The 17,871-nt window shown below is 54.3% G+C and overlaps 1 protein-coding gene across 1 annotated transcript in view; it reads left to right on the forward strand.

The window, feature by feature from the left end:
* LOC117888512 (adhesion G protein-coupled receptor E3-like) overlaps positions 1-17,871 on the forward strand; it is a 188,119-nt gene that overhangs the window by 5,097 nt on the left and 165,151 nt on the right. The window contains exon 3 of the mRNA XM_034791981.1: positions 7,437-7,493. Coding sequence (XP_034647872.1) covers positions 7,437-7,493 — 57 coding nt within the window. The remainder of the gene's footprint in view (positions 1-7,436; positions 7,494-17,871) is intronic.

Consider the following 17,871-nt stretch of genomic DNA (forward strand, 5'->3'; position numbering starts at 1 on the left):
GAGCCCTTTTTAAATATTGGTGTTACATTGACTATCTTCCAGACATTGGGTACAGAAGCCAATTTAAAGGACAGGTTGCAAACCATAGTTATTAGCTTCACAACTTCACATTTGAGTTCTTTCAGAACTCTTGGGTGAATGCCATCTGGTCCCGGTGACTTGTTACTGTTAAGTTTATCAATTAATTCCCAAACCTCCTCTAGTGACACTTCAATCGGTGACAGTTCCTCAGATTTGTCACCTACAAAAGCCGGCTCAGGTTTGGGAATCTCCCTAACATCCTCAGCCGTGAAGACTGAAGCAAATAATCCATTTAGTTTCTCTGCAATGTCTTTATCGTCTTTAAGCGCTCCTTTTGTATCTCGATCATCAAGGGGCCCCACTGGTTGTTTAGCAGGCTTCCTGCTTCTGAGGTACTTAAAAAACATTTTGTTATTACCTTTTAAGTTTTTGGCTAGCTGTTCCTCAAACTCTCTTTGGCTTTTCTTATTACATTTTTACACATATTTGGGGCAGTGTTTATGCTCCTTTCCCTTTACCTCACTAGGATTTGACTTCCACTTTTTAAAGGAAGTCTTTTTATCTCTCACTGCTTCTTTTACATGGTTGTTAAGCCACGGTGTCTCTTTTTTAGTTCTTTTCCTGTGTTTCTTATTTTGGGGTATACATTTAAGTTGAGCCTCTATTATGGTGTTTTTAAAAAGTGTCCATGCAGCTTGCAGGGATTTCACTCTAGTCACTTTACCTTTTCATTTCTGTTTAACTAACCCCCTCATTTTTGCATAGTTCCCCTTTCTGAAATTAAATGCCACAGTGTTGGGCTGTTGAGATGTTCTTCCCACCACAGGGATGTTGAATGCTATTGTATTATGGTCACTATTTCCAAGCGGTCCTGTTATAGTTACCTCTTGGAGCAGCTCCTGCGCTCCACTCAGGACTAAATCAAGAGTTGCCTCTCCCTTTGTGGGTTCCGGTACCAGCTGCTCCAAGAAGCAGTCATTAAAATATTGAGAAATTTTGTCTCTGCGTTTCGTCCTGAGCTGACATGTACCGAGTCAATATGGGGATAATTGAAATCCCCCACTATTATTGAGTTCTTAATTTTGCTAGCCTCTATAATTTCCCTTCGCATTTCATCATCACTATCACTGTCCTGGTCAGGTGGTCGATAATAGATCCCTAATGTTATATTCTTATTCTATAAGCTAATCAAACAACAATCACAAACTTCTTAAAACACCAAAAATCCAATCCTGTTCTTAAAAAAGGTCAATTTTATTAAAAACAAACAGGAAAAAAATACATCTGGGACTTATGCTTTTTGGCTAGATTTTAGAAGAAACAATTACAAAAATGAAGCACCCAAAATAGCTTTCTTGGGGGTTCAGCTTAAAGGATACAAGCAAACAAAAGCATCTGGGGTTAGTCCAGACGAGATCTACAAGCCCAAATAAACAGAAATAAACCTGATCGCGTCTAGCTAAACATTCCTAATTTACTTACATATTTGGGGGGTTTCAAATAAGTAATTCTAGGTATGCGCTGATGAATTTTCATACCTAGTTCAAGCCTTACACAGCATTGCTGCTCTGTGTCTCCTTCTCTGGAGAACACCAGACAAAGGGAAAGTTTCTTTCCCAATTTTAAAAAGTTCTAGCCTTCCCATTGGCTCTTTTGGTCAGGTGCCCACTTTTTTTTTAACCTGGGGGACTTTTTTAAACTTTACAGGTAAAGCAAGTAGGGAACAGTTACCAAGAGGGATTTTACCGTTAACTGGCTGGCTGGGTGTCCATAAAAGAGAGCTCCCCCCCACCCACCACCTTCATTTATCACAGATGGCTTTCCTCCACTTTCACAGCTACTGAATCCCAGGGGATAACTGCAGATCCATCTGGTCCCTGGTAGCAAAGCAGCCCAAAGCCTTCCCTGATTCATCCTCAACTGTCCGTAGCCCCAAGGGACCATTCCAGCAGCTGGCAATAGCCAGAGTGGAGGAGTACATTGGCCATAACACTCACCTCTGGGAATGCCCACTGTGCCTGGGGGCTGTAACATAGAGCCAGTGCACCAGGGGAATGTCCAGGTAGCTGGTTGAGCCAGATTTCTGTAGGGGCACAGAGCTGGGGTTCCAAAATGTTATGTTAGTAATAACAGTTATTAATGAAAGAATTGACTTCATTAGATTTACACCAGAATCACAATGGGGTAAATAAGCAAAATTTGGTTCCTAGACAGGGGCCAGGAGACATCTCTCTCTCTTTCTCTTTCTCTGTTGCTTATTTCTGTGTATAACATTTTTTAAATGCGTATTTACTTTTTATTTCTCTCAAGTATTTCTCCTCCTCATTCTGTTCTCCTCTCTGCCACCAGGGAGCACTCAAGTGTCATCCGTTAAGTTCCCAGGCTGGCAGAGCATAATGCTGTATGTGCCGCATTTGTGCCCATCATGAGAGTCCCACACAGAACGTGTCTCTGCCATGAAGCTGAAACAGGCTTGGCAGCTCTCGATGGGGTTAGGGGTGCGGTCATTGGATCTGGGTCATTAGGACTAGCTGAATTGTTTAGGTGGGGGTTAAATCAGTTTTTGAAGTGTTCACCAATATATGCCAGGCTAATATAATATACCACATGATCAATAGATATGATTCACATTACATATATTAATATGGATAGTATGTGCTTAATGCATATAACATTATTTGTATATACACCTCTTGCAGTTACATGGCCTGGAATGGCGGCCTGTGTCTTCCTATAGTCTTATTCACCTATGCTAAGTATCCCATAACACCTTGCATGAGCCAGGAAAACTGTCAGGATCAGCACATATGGGTGTTCTACCGTAGTAACAGGCAGGGAGTTACTCTCACTAGAATGTCCCAAAGATAAGGACAATATATATGGGACAAGCCTAGGAGGTGCCATTGTGCTTTTGGTACCTGGAATTCCTGTGTCCGGAACAAAGAGCTAAGTGGTTGTGACATTCCCCTCTGGTGTTATCGAGACCGGAGATGATCTAGGTCACTCCAATCCTTGACTCTAGGAGCCAGTCTGACTCTGATCTGCTGTGAGAACCTCCACTCCTGGGCTGTTCACGCACAGCCTCTGGCATGTAACTGCTCCTTGGATGTGCAACTGAATGACACTAGCCAATATCTCCGGTCCCAGACACAACCCTGTGGATATGCCAGCCACTTCCGTGGAGTCCCTCCCCAATGTAAGCACCGCCCCGCACACCAACCCCCTGCTCCAGCCCTGAGCCCCTCCCACGCCCAAACTACTGCTGCTGCTGGGGGGCTGGGAGGTGCAGTGGCCCAAAAGTGCTCCAGCAGCAGCTTCCCAGGGCTAGCCACACTGCCAGGCCACTTAGTGCGCAGAAACTGTGCAGTTGTAGCACTGTAAAAAAAATACCTCAACGAGAGGCGTACGGCTATCTGCGGCAGTGCCAGTGTAGAGACCCTGGTCGATTCCAGCGCTGCAATTGGCCTCCGGGAGGTGTCCCACAATGCCCGTTCTTGCCTCTTTGGTCATTGGTTTGAACTCTACTGCCCCCCAACCGTCATCCCCATCCCGTAAATTCCTTTGGAAATCCCCTTCCTGTTTGCTCGATGACCAGGGCCAGAGCAAGGAATATTCGCGCCCTAGGCGAAACTTCCACCTTGCGCCCCCCCCCCCTACCCCAGCCCCCCCCCGGCACCAAACCCGCCCCCCCCCCCCGGGGGCCCCCCCCCCCCCGCAGCAGCTACCCCACCTCTGCAGCTAATCCCATCCGGGGATCCCCCCTCCATGGCAGCTAACCCCGCCTACGGCAGCTAACTCCGCCCAGGGAGCCCGCCCCAGCTCACATCCGCTCCACCTCCTCCGCTGAGCACGCCGGCACCGCTCTAATTCTCCTCCCCTCCCAGGTTTGTGGTGCCGATTGGAGGAGAATTAGAGCAGGGGCCGTGTGCTCAGCGGAGGGGGCAGAGTGGAGGTGATCTGGGGCGGGGAGTGGTTCCTCTGTGCGCCCCCACTGTTACTGCGGGTGGCCCTCCCCGTGCCCCCCGCCTCCACTCCGCCTCCTTGCCTGAGCGGGCTTTTAGGTGCCCTCAACCACTAGGAGCCCTAGGTGGCCGCCTAGTTCGTCTAGTGGTTGCACCGGCCCTGTCGGTGATGCATGCAGTGGTCTCAGCACATCTTTCTAAGTGCCCATGCCTGCTCCACACACCAGGCGATCTCCCACTTGGAGCACTGCCGAGTTGCTGAACCTCATCACCATTTGGGGAGAGGAGGCTGTTCAGTGCCAGCTGGGCTCCAGCCGTAGGAATTATGATACCTATGGACAGATTTCATGACGCATGACAGAAAGGGGCCAGGACACATTGCAGTGCAGGGTCAAAATGAAGGAGCTGCGGAACGCTTATCTCAAGATGGAGGAGGCAAACCGCCACTCTGGTGCTGTACTCACAAGCTGCTGGTTCTACAAAGAGCTGGTCGCGATACTCAGTGGAGGCCCCACCTCCACTGCAAAGGCCACTGTGGATACTTCAGTGGCTCGCGTGCCAGTCAAAAGTTGACCAAGCCAGGAGGAGGAAATCTTGGATGAGGATGTGGAGTGGTGTTGGTTTGAAAGCAATCTTTATTCTATTAATTGAAAGGAAAAAGAGCCCTCCTAAGCAACATACAATTATGTTAAACCCACATATTGCATTGTCTGCACCCATCTCCTAGCATTGCAAGCACTGCACTCCTGAGCATAGCAAAAAATACTAGGGGCTTTCGGCTTCAAATTGCTGCGTCAAGGCATCTCTGATCCTTATGGCGCTGCGCTGCGCCCCTCTAATAGCCCTGGTTTCTGGCTGTTCAAACTCAGCCTCCAAATGCTGAGCCTCTACGATCCAGCCCTGAGTGAAGCTTTCACCCTTCCCTTCACAAATATTATTGATCATACAGCATGCGCCAATAAGCATCGGAATATTGCCATCAACCAGGTCCAGCTTGCCACAGAGGCACCACCAGCGGCCTTTTAAATGGAAAAAAGCACATTCAATGGCTATTCTGTACTTGCTCAGCCTGTTGTGGTACCACTCCTTGCTGCTGTCAAGTTGCCCCGTGTATGGTTTCATAAGTCATGACATTAAAGTGTAGGCGGGATCTCTCAGGATCACAATGGGCATTTCAACTTCCCCTACGCTGATCTTCTGGTCTGGAAAGAAAGTCCGTGCTTGTGGCTTCCTGAACAGGCCAGTGTTCCAAAAGATCTGTGTGTCATGCACCTCTCCAGACCAGCCTGCAGTAATGTCTGTGAAATGGCAGCCATGATCCACAAGCACCGGGAGAACCATTGAGAAATACCCCTTGAGATTAATGTACTCAGCGTCTAGGTAGTCTGCTGCCAGAATTGAAATATGTGTGCCATCTATCTGCAGTTAGGGAAGCCCATTTGTGCAAAGCCATCCACAATGTCACCCACACTGTCCAGAGTCAAAGTCTATCGGAGTGGGATGCGATTAATGGCCCTGCCGACTTCCGTCAACAGGAGTCCAACGGTCAACACTCCCACTCCAAACTGGTTAGCGACCGATCAGTAGCGTTCTGGAGTAGCAAGCTTCCATAGTTCAATCGCCACGTGCTTCTCCAGCGGCAGGGCAGCTCTCATTCTCCTGTCCTTGTGCTGCTGGGCTGGGGTGACCTCATCAGATAGTCCCATGAATGTGGCTTTCCTCATCAGACATTCTGCAGCCACTGCTCTTCATCCCACACGTGCATCACCATGTGATCCAACCACTCAGAGCTTGTTTCCCGAGCCCAAAAGCAGTGTTCCACTGTGGTCAGCACCTCCGTGAATGCCACAAGCAATCTCGTATCGTAGCTACTACCGATGGCGAAATCAATGTCGCACTCCTCTTGCCTTTGTAGTTTAAGGAATAACTCCACTGCCACTTGTGACATGTTGGTCAGAGCGAGCAGCATACTGGTCAGCAGTTTGGGATCCATTCCTGCAGCCTGATGAGGCAGGGTGCGCAATATACAAACCGTTGAAAGATGGCGCCAAATGCAGACAGAAGCACAGGAAATACTGGGATGCAAAGCAATGCATAACGGGGTACTTAGACAGGACCCAGGATTCCCCCAGACCCTCTCTGCTTTCCCACAACTCTGAGCGGCAGACGAGAAAGAGGTGCTCTGTGGGATAGATGCCCAGAGTGCACCGCTGCAAATACTGCTGCAAATGCTGCAAGTGTGAACACGCTATTGCACAGGCAGCTGACAGTGTGAACACACAACAGCCATTTCCATCACGTGGAGTCGAACAGACGGGCTGTCCTCTCTCAAGCTCTGCGCTAGCTCCATCCCCAGCTACGGGCTGGATGCAGGAATCCCTGGGTTATTTTCTAGCCCGTGCAGTGCGAGAGGCCCGATCAGCCTGCTTCCTTCCTGGCCTTAGAATCTCTGAATTAATGGCTTGGCCTTCGCTCCCAGGGGAACTGTGATGCCGTCACCTCCCCAGCTCCCTCGTCCTCCACAGAGTCTCCCTGGGGGAGATGGACTGGAGCTGAATTTCTAAGAAGTGCCCCGTTTCTAGTTCCCTTCCTAGGAAAGCACAATGGGCTTCCACAGCCCGCTGTGCTTCCCCTTTGCATATTACCTTGGGCACTCAGCCCACAGGTCCTTTAACATCCAGTTCTTCGCACCCGGGTGTGGTTAATGACTCAGAGCAACAGGCTGTAAATAAACACCAGCAGGAGGGGGTGGATTTGGGCCGATACCTGAGTGAAAAGCAGACTGTGTTGTCTTTTCACCGCCCTCGCCAGTGCTTCCCCTTTCCAAGTGGGTGTGTCCATTGCATGGACGTACTGGGTGACCTTGGGTAAGTCATTACCCTTCACTGTGCCTCAGTTTCCCCATCTGTAAAGTGGAGAGAATGCTCCTCCCTTTGCCTATTGCCATGACCCTTTTGGGTCACAGATTGGATCACTGTGTGTCTGTGCAGCACCGAGCGTGATGTGGTCCTGATCTCAGTCGGCTCTGGGCAGCACCTGGCATAACGGGGCCCTGATTTTGGTGGGCTCTGGGTGCCACCCGGCACAATGGGCAGGGCCGGATTTCAAATTAAGCACAGTAGGCACATGCCTAGGGACACCGGTATTCTATGGGGCATCTAAAAATTCAAATTTTACCACTCTCAGGTCCCATCAGGGGACAGGGCTAGCAAAGGGGGTGATAGCACCACACAGCCCTGCTGCTGGAGCTCTCCTTGCTCCGCCCGGCAAACAGCATCACCTCCCAGGGACCAGTGAGTGTGGGCCTGGGGGAGGGCTTGGGAGTGGGTCTCTGGGGGAGTTCATGCAGCAGCTCTGGGAGGAGGGGGTGGGGGGTGCTGGCATTGGGCGGAGGGGGCGCTGAGTGGTGGTTATCATCTGCCCATGGTGCCTTACCCTGTCTCTGCCTTCCAGGGCTCTGCATCGCCCTGTGCCTGGGGGGCACCATGGCCCAGAATCATGGTGTACAAGGTAAGTCTGACTCCTCCTGGCTAACCTCCCCCAGCACTCCCGGCTGCCCGGGGTCTCCGGCCTCCACCCCCTCCAGTCCCTTTCCCTTGTGGGAGGAGAGCAGAGTCAGGGTCTGGTGAGCCGGGAGCAGCCCCTTGGCATGGGCGTCTTGGGGTGGGTTTATAGAGCACGGTGGGTGCGTGCAGGGGAGAGGAGAAGGCCCCTGTGTAGCCCTCCCCTTCCCTTCCCAGCCCCGTGGCCAGCAGAGAATAGACACTGGGGCCCAGGGCTCTACACTGGGGGGCTGGAGTGAGGGGCAGATCCCCTTTGTAGCCAAGGGCCGTGTTATTGACCAGCCCGAATCAAACCCCTGATGGCTCAGACGTTAGAAGTGGCATTTGTAGGTGCCCCCCCCCTCTAAAATTGGACTGAACTGAAACCTGGGACCCACGTGCCCAGCTGGGGGTGTTTGGGATCCGGACTCTGCGCCCCGAGCCCAGCTCTGCTGCGAATCCCAAAATGGGATTTGGGCAAATTCCCATTGACCCACTGGGGTCCCTCAGTGCTGATCCCACCCTGCTCCGTCTGCTCCCGTCCCAACCCTGCAGCCGGCTAAGCTGCGCTGGGATCCTTCCCCTCACGCTGGGCAGAGGGACGGATCCCAACGGAGCCCCAGACACCGGGCAGCTAAAGGATCCAGGAGCCCCCGTAGGCAGGTCACAGTCTGGGTCATGGGAGGCAGCTCAGGATCCAAACTAGCCTCGCGCCCGACTCCGCTCTCAGTCAATCCAGAGCAGAGCCGGGCAGGAATTTCCCAAGGACCCATTTTTTGCCAGAAAATGCCGATTTGGTTCAGAGGAATGTTTGGTTTTACTCGGGGATAAATTGCATGGGCAAGAGGCAGATGCAATAATTTTCAAAATTAATTCCTGTTTTCCGGTTGGAAGCGAGGTTTTGGTTTGAAATTGATGCTAATGAGAGTAACGACGACAGCAACAAAAAGGAGAAAAATTGGGTGAGATAAAAAATGTTTCACTTGAACCGACGCCCGGCTCCGGCGGCTCTGCCTGTCTGTGCCGGGGGCTCCCCGGGGAGCCAAGGCCCCTGTGCAGCCGAGGGCAGCTTGTTGCCAGGCGGTGGATGGCGTCGGAGCTGTTTGCCAGGCGCCCAGGGACGAAAATTAGCGAATGGGGCGTGTGAAAGGAGTTGATCCCAGTGTGTGTGTGCGGGGGGGGGGGGGGGGAGCCGCTCTGCACTGGCTGACCCTGCCCAGCTGTTCCCGCCCCTGCAGGTACCACTGAGGACTGCAACAGCCATATGCAATGCCCAGCAAACGCCAAGTGTGTGAACAACACCCACTGCACCTGCCTGGATGGATACCAGTCACATGGGAATCGCTCCTTCTTCACCGACACAACGGAGCCCTGTGACGGTAACGGGGCTCCCACCTTGTCCTGGGGGGGGGGCTGGGACAGAGCAGGGGATTAAGGGCTGGAACAGCCAACTCCATTGATTCCAGGGTCTCTTGGGGGTGCTCAGCCCGGCTGGGGAATAATGGGGGGCAGCAGCACGGGTGAGAGTTGCCCTTCTGGGGATCGAACCGGGGCCTCCACAGTGAGCAGCCGGAGTGGCTGCAGCAGGAGCCAGGAGCGTTGGGCTCTGTGAATTGGGCACAGGGTGGGGGGGCCCATCACACTGACCCGTCTGAACCCCAGCCTGGGCCCTAATCAGCCCCTGGGTGTCCTGGGGCAGAGGGGCCCCACTGATCCCTGCCCAGAGGAGAGAATGGGGCAGCCCTGGCTATACTTCCCCATCCCCCCAGTCAGCAGGGATCCAAGGAGGGAGGGGGCGGAGAAGAGGCAGCTTGTCATCCCCCCCAACACACAGGGAGCCTAGAGCCCCAGAGAGACGTATCCCCCCATCCCCTCACATGGGGGCTGAACCCCCCATACCAGGGACAGGAGGCTCGGAAGGGTGTTTCCGACATTCCAGCAGCAGAAATGGGTAACTGAGAATCAGGCCCTTAATCGCTAACCGCTCAGAGACCCGGTCGTTTGGGTCCTGTCACCAGCTCAGTGCGGGTCTTGGGGGGCGGGATACAGGGAACGTCTCTCTGCCAGGACTGTACAGAGCATCCCCTCTCGCATTACAGATATTGACGAGTGTCAGGGCCCGAGCCCGGCAGACTGTGGACGCAACGCAAAGTGCATCAACATGGCTGGGAGTTACTACTGCACCTGCATCGATGGCTACAAGCCCAGTTCTGGGAAAGCCAACTTCAGGCACGCGAGTGAGAACACCTGCCAGGGTGAGCTCTCCCCTGGCCCCCACCTGCTGAGACCCCCCCTCGCACACACAAATGCTCGTTCCAGGCCTGGCACTGCACCGGGGCTGCTGTTGGCTTTGGCTGGGATGTGGTTACACAGTCGTTGTGTTTTGGCAATGCCGGCAATACCAGTGCCGAGTTCATGCACTGGACGGTGAACTTGCAGACAACCCTCTGCTTTGTGACTGGATGTGACTGTTGGTGCCGAGGGGGGGGGGGGGACACGGAGATTGCTCCATCAGGGCAAATTGCAGAGTGGGGCCGACAATCCCCAAAACTGCTGGTTAGTTCTGATACTTATGTAACCCTTCTGCCAGGCAGAGTTGACAGCAACAAGGGCCGGGGTCAGTACATAGGGGTTCCCTTTCAACAATACAATGCAAAACTGGCTTGAGTTCCCATCCAGTGACCTGGGAAAATTACACACACACTGCTGGGTGCCTCAAAGAGGCAATACTTCCCCTCTCACGAGCACAGGGGCTCGGTGTAGCTAAACTCTTTAATAACAGGAGGTACACAACTCAGCATTAAATTGGGAGAACACCACAACTAGGGTTCATAAACACAAACCATGAATCAGACAACCCGCCCCAAGCAGATTGGGACGTGTCCTTTCCCTTTGATTCTTGAGTCCAGCAACCCAAAAGTCACCTCTCCCACAGTCTCTGCCCTTGGCTAGTGCAGCCCAGAGTTCAGAAGTTCATGTGCAGAGTTTACCTCCCAGGCTGGGTGGAAGGTACGGGGGCACCTTACATGCTCCGTTATTTGGGTTGACGGCTGATTGCCACGTCTCTCCGTGGGGGTCTGCATCGCCAACCACGCCTTTCCACCAGCCACCCAGCTGGCCGCTCAACTCCACCGGCCATCCTGCAACCTATCTACCAATATGTCTTGGCCTGTGATTGTTAAGCTCCCAGGGGACTGGTCACCTGGGTGACATCACCCAGCTCAGCACAGGTGCGTGATACAGGAACGTCTCCCTGCCAGGACTGTACAGAACATCCCCTCTTGTGTTCCAGACGTTGACAAGTGCCAGGGCAACACAAAATGCACCAATGTGCCCGTGAATTACTTCTGCAACTGCATCGATGGCTCAAAGTCCAGCTATGGGAAAGCCAAGTTCACCCACGCGAGTGAGAACACCTGCCAAGGTGAGCTCTCCCCCGTCCGCCTTCTGCTGAGAGTCCCCCCAGCCACACACACAAATGCTCTTTGCAGGCCTAGCGCTGCACCCTGGCCTCGGCCCCTACCTCAGGGGCTAGGAATAGGGCGGATGCAGGATGCCTAAAGAAGCTCCTCACCAGCTGGGGTGGCCCCTTTACCAGGGTGGGGGATTTTCAAGTGGCCGTTCCCAGGGCTGGCTCCAGCCACCAGCTTAACAAGCAGGTGCTTGGGGCGGCCAAGGGAGAGGGGCGGCACCTGCGGCAATTCGGGGGCGGCAGGTCCCTCACTCCCTCTAGGGGAGTGTGTGCCAACTTCACACTCACGAGTGAGAACATCTGCCAGGGTGAGCTCTCCCCTGACCCCCACTTGCTGACACCCACACCACACGTGCCCATTCCCAGGAAGGGGCCGCACCGGGGCTGCTGCTGGATTGGCAGCTGAACCTCGCTGGCACCAGCACACCGCATCTGCACTACTAGTGTCCCCCTGAGCATGGGAAGGGGCCTTGTGTATGAACCATTAAAATAGGACAGTGCTCTCTGCCCCCTGTGGGCCTGGTAAGGAGGGAATAGCCACAGCACAGTGTGCCCAAGCCACGCCCCTGATGCTCGACCACGGGTCCTGTGGGCCAGGGAATAGCCACTGCACACTGTACTCCAGACACGTCCCGATACTCCCCCGTGGGTCCTGGGGGGCAGGGAATAGCTGCAGTGCTGGGCATTCCGGCCTCGGCCCCTACATCAGTGGCTAAGAGCAGGATGGGTACAGGACCCCTAGAGCAGCTCCACACCAGCTGGGATGGCCCCTCTTGCAGGGCAGGGGATTCTCAAGGGGCCGTGCCACTGCCAGAGCAGCCTAGTGCCGCCTGAGCGTAGCTGAGATTCAGGCCTGTGATTATTAAGCTGCTCGGGGCCCAGTTGCCTGGGGCCTATCACTCTGCTCAGCGTGGGGCCTGGAGCGGGGGTGATATGGGGAACGTCTCCCTGCCAGGCCTGTACAGAGCATCTCATCTTGTGCTGCAGATATTGACGAGTGTCTGGGACTCCCTGGAGTAAACTGCGGACCCCACACAAACTGCATCAATGTGGCTGGGAGTTACTACTGCACCTGCATCGATGGCTACGAGCTCAGCTCTGGGAAAGCCAAATTCACGAACGTGAGATGGGACACCTGCCAGGGTGAGTTCTCCCCTGGCCCCCACCTGCTGAGACCCCCCCCCCCCCCCCCCCCCCCCCCCCCTCCGCACACACAAATGCTAGTTCCAGGCCTGGCACTGCACCGGGGCTGTTGCCAGATTTGGCAATGGCCCAAGGCTGTCAGCAAGGCTGTGATGAGACGTGACCCTCGCCTGCTCCCGCAGAGCATGGGGCCTGGCTCACCCCTGTGCCTAGTGTTTGGACAGGGAATAAACCCATGGGGTTAGAAACAGATGCACAGAGCAAATTCTTTGTGCTGCAGAGATGCGCTGGGGAGAGGGGAGCGGACCCTGACTGGCCCCAGCCCGCAGCATTTGGGCATCTAGTGCCCGGCTGAGCCTGGGAAGTGGCCCTGGGAACGACTCTGTGTATTGGGAAAAAGTGTTCTTGAATTCCTCTGGCCTCTAGGGGGTGCAGCCGCTAGTTCGAGGGACCCTCCCACTGCCCCAAGCTCCCTGCATGGACTGTGCTGTGATTGGGCATGTGCTGTGACTGGCATTGCCAGCCCAGCCCCAGGCTTCCCTGGGGCACCCTGAGTTCCAGCAGTCTGGTGCGGGGACACAGGGTTGGCGTTCATCAGCTCCATGTGCTGTCCCGGCTCTGGGCGGGTCGCCAGCCCGGCAGACCTCCATCGAAGTGCCCAGACAACCCACAGAATCAGGTCAGTGGCAAAGGCGCTCAGCCAGATTTCTCGCCAATGAAGCCCAGTGCTAGTGCCCATAGATGCCTCAGGGACACTGCCACACGTCTGCCTCTGACAATGGATCCCGACAGTTACGTACCAGCTTGTGTGTTTCACAACATGCTTGTTACCGCCCCCCGTTTTCCCTTTCTCCTGCTCCTTCAAACAAAACATCCTTTATACACCACCTGGCTTTGTACTTTACTCCTGATGCTTCAGACAAAACATTCCCCACCCATCAAACCATCTTATCGTGTGCTAGACAGGGGAATCTTGTGCTGGGATATAGTTACACAGTCACTGTGTTGTAGCAATGCTGGCAATGCCGGTGCAGAGTTCGTGCACCAGATGGTGAACTTGCAGACAACCCTCTGCTTTGTGACAGGATGTGACTGTTGGTGCCGAGGGGGGGGGGGGACACGGAGATTGCTCCATCAGGGCAAATTGCAGAGTGGGGCTGACAATCCCCCAAACGGCTGGTTAGTTCTGATACTTATGTAACCCTTCTGCCAGGCAGAGTTGACAGCAACAAGGGCCGGGGTCAGTACATAGGGGTTCCCTTTCAACAATACAATGCAAAACTGGCTTGAGCCCCCACCCAGTGACCTGGGGAAATTAAACACACACTGCTGGGTGCCTCAAAGATGCAATACTTCCCCTCTCACGAGCACAGAGTCTCGGTGTAGCTAAAATCTTTAATAACAGGAGGTACACAACTCAGCATTAAGTTGGGAAAACACCACAACTAGGGTTCATAAATACAAACCATGAACCAGATGACCCACCCCCAAGAAGACTGGGCCGTGTCCTTTCCCTTTGGTTCTTGAGTCCAGCAACCCAAAAGTCACTTCTCCCAAAGTCTCTGTCCTTGGCCAGCACAGCCCCAGAGTTCAGAAGTTCATGTGCAGAGTTTACCTCCCAGGCTGGGTGGAGGGTACGGGGGCACCTTACATGCTCCGTTATTTGGGTTGACGGCTGATTGCCAAGCCTCTCCTTGGCGTTCTGCTGCAGTCTTCATCGCCAACCACGCCTTTCCACCAGCCGCTCAGCTGGCCGCTCAACTCCACCAGCCATCCTGCAACCTATCTACCGATATATCTTCAGGCGCCCCCCACCCCCTTAACTCAGCTCTTAGTGATTTCAGCTTTTAATAGGGGAGCTTCAGTGCTGGTTCACTCAGAATCACTAACCCAAAGTAGGCCTCAGTGATTTCAGCTCTGCACTATACAACAAGACTCCTAATAGATCCAAAATTACACAGTGGAGAAGTCAAAGTACTGTTCAGGACCCTCAGAGCACTCACACTACCAAGCACAAATACCCATCCTCCCTCAATTCACTGGGTTTGGAACCCATGTCCCGTGCCTAGAGCGTGCTACTTTTGAGGGCAAGTCCCTCAGTCATAAAATGCCAAGGACAGTTCTACTGTCCTTCATTCACATAACCAGGGTAACAACACTTTATTACTCCTGCCCCAATAACAAAGAGACTGGGGATCCCAGAGCAGCCAAAGTGACCATTTGGGCAAGCAGTCCCATCGTGCTAGGCAGGGTGGGTGAGCGCATGCAAACGAGATCAGCTCCTGACGTCCTTTTCCACAGCTCACCACCAGATGTCAGGGGAGAGCTCGTTCTGACTCTGCTGACACTTCGATTCACCAAGCCAGCAACAAAACAGTTGCTCCAATACCGTGCTCCTTACCCAGAAGCCAGAAACACAGCTCCCGGCTACATTCTAGTATGGCTTTAAAGGGAGAATTTGGGTCATTTAGCCGGCAAGTTGCTTAACCCTTTCTGGCTCAGTGTCCCACAGGGCCGGACTTTGCTCAGAGCATCACTTCTGCTGACTTTGGTTCGGGCCTTGTACCAGGCCCCTGCTCCAGGCTCTCTCTACTCTAGCTCCATGTCACTCCCAGAGGGCAGCGCTGTGAGGGGACATGTGCTGGGACCAGCCCCAGGCTTCCCTCAGACACCCTGGCTTCCAGCGGCATGGCAGGGGACACATGCGCTGGCCAGCTCTGCGTCGCTCCCCCAGGGCAGGGAGTTTGTCCAGGGCACAGACCGAGAGGTCTCTCTGGGCTCGCAGTGCAGTGGATTGGGAGACCCCTTTGTGCTGGTGAAGCTGGCGCATGTACCAATGCCAGTCCCCTGGCAGGGGATACCCACATGCTGGTGTCTCCACCAGGGGATGCTGGAAGCTGCCAACTGCTAAATTGCTTTGTGCTGGTCCCTGTCTGTGCTCCCTGACCCCCCGAGTCAGCAAATCACATGCTTGGCTCCAGCCCTGCCCAGCTACGCACTTAACTCAGCTCCAGTGGGTCTCAAGTGCATGGCTGAGCTCGTGACGACAATCCCAGGCATTAAACAAAAGTCAGCTTAGCTTAGAAAATCACGAGCTTTAGAAAGACCAATGAGCCAGGGGCAGTCTCTGGATTGAATTGAATTGGAAAGGGGCAAATTCAAAGCAGATAGAAGGAAATACTCCTCCACCCGGGGAAGCAGTAGCCTCTGGAACTCACTGCTACCACGGCCTGGAGGCTGTGAATGTGTCGAGTTTTAAAGAGGGTCCGGCTGTTTCTAAGGGGAATGACAATGCCTGGAGCTGTGCTAGTTAATGGACAGTAATTCTGGGAGGGAGGGAAAAGCTCCCACTTCAGGGCTTAAGCTTGTCATGCGAGCCCCCTAGCCCGCAAGCAGGTCCAGGAAAGCCCCTTGCAGATGTAAAGTGAGAGCTTGTGATGCTAACACAGTTTTCAATACACCATATTCTCAAGTGGCCGTTACACTACCAGAGCAGCCAACCCCACTGACAGAACAAGGAGTAATGGTCTCAAGTTTCAGTGGGGGAGGTCCAGGTTGGATATTAGGAAAAACTTTTTCACTAGGAGGGTGGTGAAGCACTGGAAAGGATTCTCTATGGAGGTGGTGGAATTGCCTTCCTTAGCGGTTTTTAAGGTCAGGCTTAACAAAGCCCTGGCTGGGATGATTTAGTTGGGAATTGGTCCTGTTTTGAGCAGGCGGTTGGACTAGATACCTCCTGAGGTCCCTTCCAACACTGATATTCTATGATTCTATGATTCTATGACCCTATCGCGCTAGGTGCTGTACATTATTAGGTGTATTATGGTAACATCCAGGAGCCCCACTCATGGCTAAGTGTAGACTGAGCATAGCTGAGAATCGGGCCTGTGATTGCTAAGCTCCCAGGGGTCTGGTCTCCTCAGTTACATCACTCAGCTCTGCACAGGTGGGTGATACAGGAACGTCTCCCTGGTAGAAGTGTACAGAACATCCCCTCTTGTGTTGCAGATTTTGACGAGTGTCAGGGACACGCAAAGTGCCCCAATGTGCCTGGGAATTACTTCTGCAACTGCATCAATGGCTCAAAGTCCAGCTATGGGAAAGAAAAGTTCACCCACGCGAGAGAGAACACCTGCCAGGGTGAGCTCTCCCCTGGCCCCCACCTGCTGAGACACCCCCCCTCACACACAAATGCTCCTTCCAGGCCTGGTGCTGCACAGAGGCTGCTGCCGGCTTTGACTGTGGCCCGAGGCCGTCAGCGAGGCTGTGATGGGATGTGACCCTCACCTGCTCCCGCACAGCATGGGGCCGGGCTCACCCCGTGCCTGGAGCTTGGACAGGGAATTAACAGACCCACAGTGATTAACAGAACCCTTGTGCTGCAGAGATATGCTGAGAAGAGGGGAGGGGACCCTCGCTGGCCCCAGCTCGCAGCATCTGGGCTGCTAGTGTCCCTCTGAGCCTGGGATGGTGCCTCGTGTATGAACCATGGAAATAGCACAGAGCTCTCTGCCCCCTATGGGCCCTGGTGAGGAGAGAATAGCCACAGCACAGTGTACTGCTGCCACATCCCTGATCCTCCCTATAGGTTCTGGGGATCAGGGAATAGCTGCAGTACTGTGAACCCCATCCACACCCCCAGTCTTCCCTCTTTGGGTCCTAAGGTGTGGAGAATAGCTGCAATACCTGGCACCCAGGCCTCAGCCCTCTACATCAGGGGCTAGGATAAGGGTGGGTGCAGGGCCCCTTCAGCAGCTCCACACGAGCTGGGGTGGCCCCTTTTGCAGGGTGGGGGATTCTCCAGTGGCCGTTCCGCTGCCAGAGCAGTCTAGTGCCGCCTGAGCGTAGCTGGGAATCAGGCCTGTGATTGTTAAGCTGTTAGGGGTCCGGTCGCCTGGGTCCCATCACTCAGCTCAGTGCGGGCGCTGGGACGGATAATAAGTGGAATGTCTCCCTGCCAGACCTGTACAGAGCATTCCCTCTTGTGCTGCAGATATTGACGAGTGTCAGGGCCCGAGCCCGGCAGACTGCGGACGCTACGCAAACTGCGTCAACGTAGCTGGGACTTACTACTGCACCTGCATCGATGGCTACGAGCCCAGCTCTGGGAAAGCCAACTTCACACACGCGAGTGAGACCACCTGCAAGGGTGAGCTCTCCCCTGGCCCCACTCTGCTGAGACCCCCACCACACACACAAATGCTCGTTCCAGGTCTGGCGCTGCACTGGGGCTTTTTCCAGCTTTGGCAGAGGCCTGCGGCCATCAGTGAGGCTGTGATGAGACGTGACCCTCGTTTGCTCCTGCAGAGTATGGGGCTGGGCTTACCCCGTGACCGGCGCATGGATGGGGAATAAACAGACCCACAGAGCAAACTCCTTGTGCTGCAGCGATGTGCTGGGGAGAGGGGAGGGGACCCTCACTGGCCCCAGCACGCAGCATCTGCACTACTAGTGTCCCTCTGAGCCTGGGACGGGGCGTCGTGTATGAACCATGGAAATAGCACAGTGCGCTCTGCCTAGGGTTACCATATTTTGTGCCTCCCAAAGGAGGACACTCCACGGGGCCCTGGCCCCGCCCCAACTCCGCCCCTTCCCCCAAAGTCTCCGCCCCCTCCCCTGCTTCCCGCGAACATTTGATTCGCGGGAAGCCTGAAGCAGGTAAAGGGGAGTGTGGGGGGAGGAGGCGTGGCCCAGGCTGGCCCCAGCCCTGGGGTGCCGGGCCCGGCCCCCG

The sequence above is a fragment of the Trachemys scripta genome, chromosome 16 (assembly GCF_013100865.1).
Source record: "Trachemys scripta elegans isolate TJP31775 chromosome 16, CAS_Tse_1.0, whole genome shotgun sequence".
Taxonomy (NCBI): domain Eukaryota; kingdom Metazoa; phylum Chordata; order Testudines; family Emydidae; genus Trachemys; species Trachemys scripta.